Source organism: Momordica charantia, unplaced genomic scaffold, assembly GCF_013281855.1.
Source record: "Momordica charantia cultivar OHB3-1 unplaced genomic scaffold, Mcharantia_2.0 BLBB01000130.1, whole genome shotgun sequence".
NCBI classification, from domain to species: Eukaryota; Viridiplantae; Streptophyta; class Magnoliopsida; order Cucurbitales; family Cucurbitaceae; genus Momordica; species Momordica charantia.
The window spans coordinates 32,952-38,172 of record NW_028275286.1 but is presented as its reverse complement, the minus strand read 5'-3'; the positions used below and the strand labels follow the sequence as shown (position 1 = coordinate 38,172).

The 5,221-nt window shown below is 31.4% G+C and overlaps 1 protein-coding gene across 1 annotated transcript; it reads right to left on the bottom strand.

Moving 5' to 3' along the window:
- Positions 1–193: 193 nt before the first annotated feature.
- LOC148207589 (uncharacterized) lies at positions 194–2,407 on the bottom strand (the record flags this gene model as incomplete). Its single annotated transcript, XM_088118408.1, has 4 exons — positions 2,072–2,407; positions 1,059–1,124; positions 824–906; positions 194–332 (listed from the first exon to the last, which is right to left on the bottom strand). Coding segments are annotated over exons 1-4 (512 nt in total), but the record flags the coding sequence as incomplete, so codon positions are not given.
- Positions 2,408–5,221: the final 2,814 nt, after the last annotated feature.

Here is a 5,221-nt window from a genome sequence, read left to right as displayed (position 1 = left end):
AACTTAGGGACCAAAATAGAAATGAAATTCAAAATTTATGAAAAAAAAGATATAAATGAAAATAGAAAGAAAGAATAAAACAAATTAAAGTGATATTTTGTGAAAAATGGAAAAATAAATCCAAAACCTTGTGGAGGATGTCTTGTGTTAAGTGAGCATCATGGGCAATTTGCTTTGAATAATTTACCTCTACCACTCAGCTGCTTCTTTCAGCTTACTCTTCTCAGGAAGTTTCTTTGCAATTTCTGCTGATGCCTTCTCTGCTATTTCTGCTGCCTTTTCTACTACTTCTGCTACACTTTCAGCCTCCTCAATCACCATTTCCGCTTCTCCTGGAAACGGATAATTTATTAGTACATTCGACCTATCTTCGATTTGAACATAACTCAATGGATTAAAGACACTTATTTCCGATCAAAAGATCGTGAGTTCGAATCCTCACTTCTACATGTTGTACCGAAAAATCAATACGACTATTTTTGCAATTTTACAGCCAACTAAGGTGGTTTTTAACTTTGATTAAAGTCATAATTTCCATAACAAACAGCTAGATCTTCAGATCTTCATTATAAATTTGTTAAAAATACTTTCTAGAAAACATTTTTTTTTTAAATCTTAACCAAAAAATTTTAAAATTAAAAAATGGGAGGCTATTGGAAAGTTGAGTTTAGAAACTACTTTTCTTTTTTCTTTTTTATTTTAGAATAAATAATTAGCAATAACATATTTGGTTTATTGTTTTTTTTTTTCCTTGGAAAAAAAGAGTGTTGGGGATTAAAAAAAAGGGAAAGATATTAGTTTAATTAGGAAATAAGTAAAATACCTTCAAGAGTTTGCAGTTTATTCGAACTTTGCTTCCAAGTGGGTATCAAGAGAGACAATAGAGAGCCAAAAATCCATTTTACCCTAAATTCATTACAGCCAAAAATTAATATATATATATATATATATATTATATATATATATATATATATATTTATATAATAAAAGAAACAAATGAAAAATTAACAGTAAAATGGAAAATTATTTTTCATGATCAATTTTCTTGTTTGACTTACCAACCAGGGAAGAAGAAATAAGGTGTAGATGACTGGTCCTTTTCTCTGTTAAGTTTCATCGTAGCACTGAAAAATAGAAATAAGAATAAGAAACGAGGAACGAGAAAATTTCAAATCGGTTTGGTAATGTTTTCAGGCTTGTTATAGGATAAGGTCATGTTTAATAATGATTTTATTTTTAATTAAAAATCAAAAAAATTAATTTTATTTTTGTACCATGTCTTTACTGAATTTTTCACTTGAAAAGTTTTTAGATTTTAACTAATTTTCCGAAAATAGAAAAAGAAAAAAAAGTAAGTGTTGGAAACCTTGGAGTTCTTTGGGTGTTTTTCTTTTCAAGTTTTATTTTAAAAAAAATTTTGTTTTACAGATTTACCATTTAAAAATGTTTTCTATTATCTTTTTAGTTTACAAATAATTGATAATTATACATAAACAGTAACTTCAATAAAAAAAAGGAAAATACATAAAAATAACAATATACTCTTTTATTTGGGTATTTTTTTACTCGCCAAACAGTTCTTTTGATTAACAAAAAAGTTATCATGAAATTTAATTTTTTTAAACTATAAAACTATTTTTTAAAAATGATCACCAAAAACAAATCCTACTTCTGTTTAATGGTTACAAGTAAATTACCAAAAACAAAAAAATTATAATTTCACGTGTCTCTAAACTTTCAATTTTATGTTTAATAAAATCCTTAAAAGTAAAAGTGAAGTCCTCAGACTTTAAATCTGTATTTAATAGATCTAATTGACATATTCGTACCATTTTTAAAATTAACAAATCTCTACTAGACATTCAATTAAATTAGGTATATAACTAACGGACTTCAAAATGTTTCAATTTTTTGCCTAATAGAGATCAGTGAGTTCTAAAAGATGTTGATTAAGTTAAAGAACCTATCCAATACAAATTGAGAGTTCGAAGATTTATCAAACAGAAAATTCAAAGTAATAAACTTGTAATTTGATCTGAAATTATTTAAAAATGTGGGATATTCAAAATACCTGGTGAAATAAGAACCAAATAACCGAAACATGGGATAAATTGGTGGTTGGTTATAACATGGCGTGTAAGGAAGCATCGCGACGGAGGATTGCGGCGGTGGAGAACTCCGACGACCGCCGCCGCCACCGCCGTGGCAGTTCTCTGTCTTATGGAAAAGTTGAAGCAAGCTTCGCAATCTGAGCACTACAGTAGAACTCCAGAAATGACCAGATTTCGACGACATGACGGGCGGCCTGAGGGAGTCCAAAGACGACACAGCGGACGAACACACCAAATTGAAATTCTACTGCAAATTAGTTGCAGAAGCTAATTTCATTTAATATATCAATTATTGAAAAAAGAAAAAAAAAAAAGAAGGCATTTATATTGTTTTATTGTTATATTATGTGACTCCCACACGCGACAGGATTTGGTTGCTTACAAGCGTTGATCATTTCATTAGCTTTTGGCTTGGGAAGTTTTGGTGGTTACTTTGAAGTATTAATAAAATTGGCTTTAAAGTATGGATTTTGATCCTAAGATATTAAAATTGTGCCAAAATGGGTTATGGGATTTCTCTCTCCCCTCTTTAAATCTCTATCTTCGATGTTTTTTTAGTTGAATAATTACGGGTTGGGATTGATGCAAGAATCCTAATAGTTGTTTTATTTATTGAGCTATGTATTCGAATTTATCTGAAACAACTATTTAAACATGTTAGAATAGAATGATAAAATCGGCTCAATGATTCTGACATTTGTTATATTTCTTTCTCAGTACTTTTTAAATGCATCAATTGTATTTTCTCTTGTATAGATTATTCTGTAGCAGGTTGATTTACCCCAATCTTTGATATTTGATCCTTGATCTTAGGTCCCGTTTACTTACTCGCAATCGTAATGAAAACTTTGATTTTCGTATATACCAATTACCGTCGAGCTATGCTCGCTTTGACATAGATATTATTACTTTTAAATATTAGAATAATAAAACTTAATAGCATGTTATATTAAAGTTTGGTCGTTCTAATAAACAATATTTTATTTGATGTAATTTTATTTCCATTATTCATTATGTATTAATATTAGATAAATTTTTATAATAAAAAATATTTAATCTCAATAGTATAGTAATAAATTAAATTAAAATTTATTATTATTGTAATTTAAAAAAAATTAGCACAATAATTAGCTAAAAAGGAGGAAAATGTATATTAGTAATTGTTATATATCTGATTCCAATTCCGATTCTAGACAGTTTTAGTAAACACATCAAAGGAATTCTATGTCAAAGGAGTTCTGATACGATTCTAGAAATTTTCTGGTAAACAACATCAATGGAATAACATTACGATTTCGATTGATTTCCATTATGATTGCGGATAAGTAAACGTGGTCTTGAGGGCTTGCCTTGTGTGTATGGGTTCCACACGTGTTTGTACTTCCTCAATAAATCATATCTTTTTCTCTCTGGCCCCAATCAAGTTTGTAGGGAGCATTTCCATAGTGAAACACAAATCTTTACCGGGTATCAAAGCTAAAAAAATAAAAAGAATTTAAATGTCGAATCGAAAAATGAGATTCGGTTAAGATTAGTGAGCCAAATTAAAAAACCACCATGTTGAGAGATACGTTGAGAGATACGTTAATGATCTCACGTAGAAAAAAAAAGAGGGAATCTAATAAAGATTTATAATGTACCTGAGATACACCTTCCATTACTTCATTAGGATAATATAATAGAATCGCTCACGTCTCTCTCTCTTTTCTCCTGTACTCATGGTCAACATCCAAGAAATCCCTATGGTAGACAAAGCCTTAACCTTGGAAAACACAGCACCCACAAAACCAATTTTTGTTGCCCAAACTGCCCTTCAAATAGTATCGCTCTATATACCATGAATTTCAGGAAAGAATTTCAGCAATCTCTCCTTACACTACAAGAAATTTGGGATTCGACGATGAAGTCTTCGACGACGACATATAGTTTCGTCGCCAAAAGTCGCTTTTGGCGACAAAACAAATTTTGTCGCTGAAGGTCTAGCTTTCTGCGACGAGAAGACATGTCGTCGCCGAAAGTTCCAACTTTCGGTGATGACAAGAGATGTGGTCGCCGAAAGCCAGACCTTCGGCGACGACATTTAATGTGGTCGCCGAAAACTAGACCTTCGGCGACGATTTTCATTCTAACTAAAATCGTCGTCGAAGGTATACATTGACCTTCAGCGACCAATTACATTTTTCGTTGCCGAAAGTTTGGCTTTCAACGACGAAGGGCAAGTTTCGTCGCTGAAACCTAAAGTGATTTCGGTGACTAAACATGTAATTGGTGGCCGAAAGTCGTTTTCGGCGACCAATTTTCCATTTCGTCGTTTGAAAGTAATTTATTTCATTTTTTGGCAGGTCTTTTCAGCGACGAAATCAAAGGGTAATTTGAATTACCTTTCGGCGACGAAATCTGGACCTTTGGCGATCACTTTAAAAGTCGTCGCCGAAAGGTGCCCTAAAAATTCAATCACCTTCCCACAATGAATTAAATAGAGAATACAATGTTATGAATAATGAGAATGGTGATATGTCTGGACTTCTCAATGATTTATAGTACCCCACGGTAGAAGAAAATGTAGAAGGTGAACAATTTTGTTTTGAGATGCCCCCAAACGAACATGGAAGAGACACGTCTAATAGTTTCGAACAGTTGTTCAATGAAGCGCGTAGTCAATTGTACCCAGGTTGTACAAAATTTTCATCATTGAATTTTTTAGTAAAGTTGATGCATACCAAAGTCATTAACAATTGGAGTAATAAATCGTTTGATATGTTAAACGAAGCATTTACGATAGCTACATCTATACCTAGTACGTCATACGAGGCTAAAAGGAGACTGCGTGATTTAGGACCTTGAAGTGGTAGAGTTTGTGTGCATGTTTCTTAGACTTAGTAAGAGTAAGTTTTTGTGAATTTGAAAGTTGTTTTAATGAGTTAATTTTTAATGCTTACTTTGAGTTCATGCATATGTGAGAATAACATTTTTAGTTCATGACATGTGCAATTAGTTTGTTATGTGGAATGAGTTAGAATTAGAAGTTTGTTTGAATAGAAGTGGTAAGTTAACTTGTGGAAGTATTTGTTAACATGTATATTTGTTATTTATTTTTTCAGGTTCGTTCG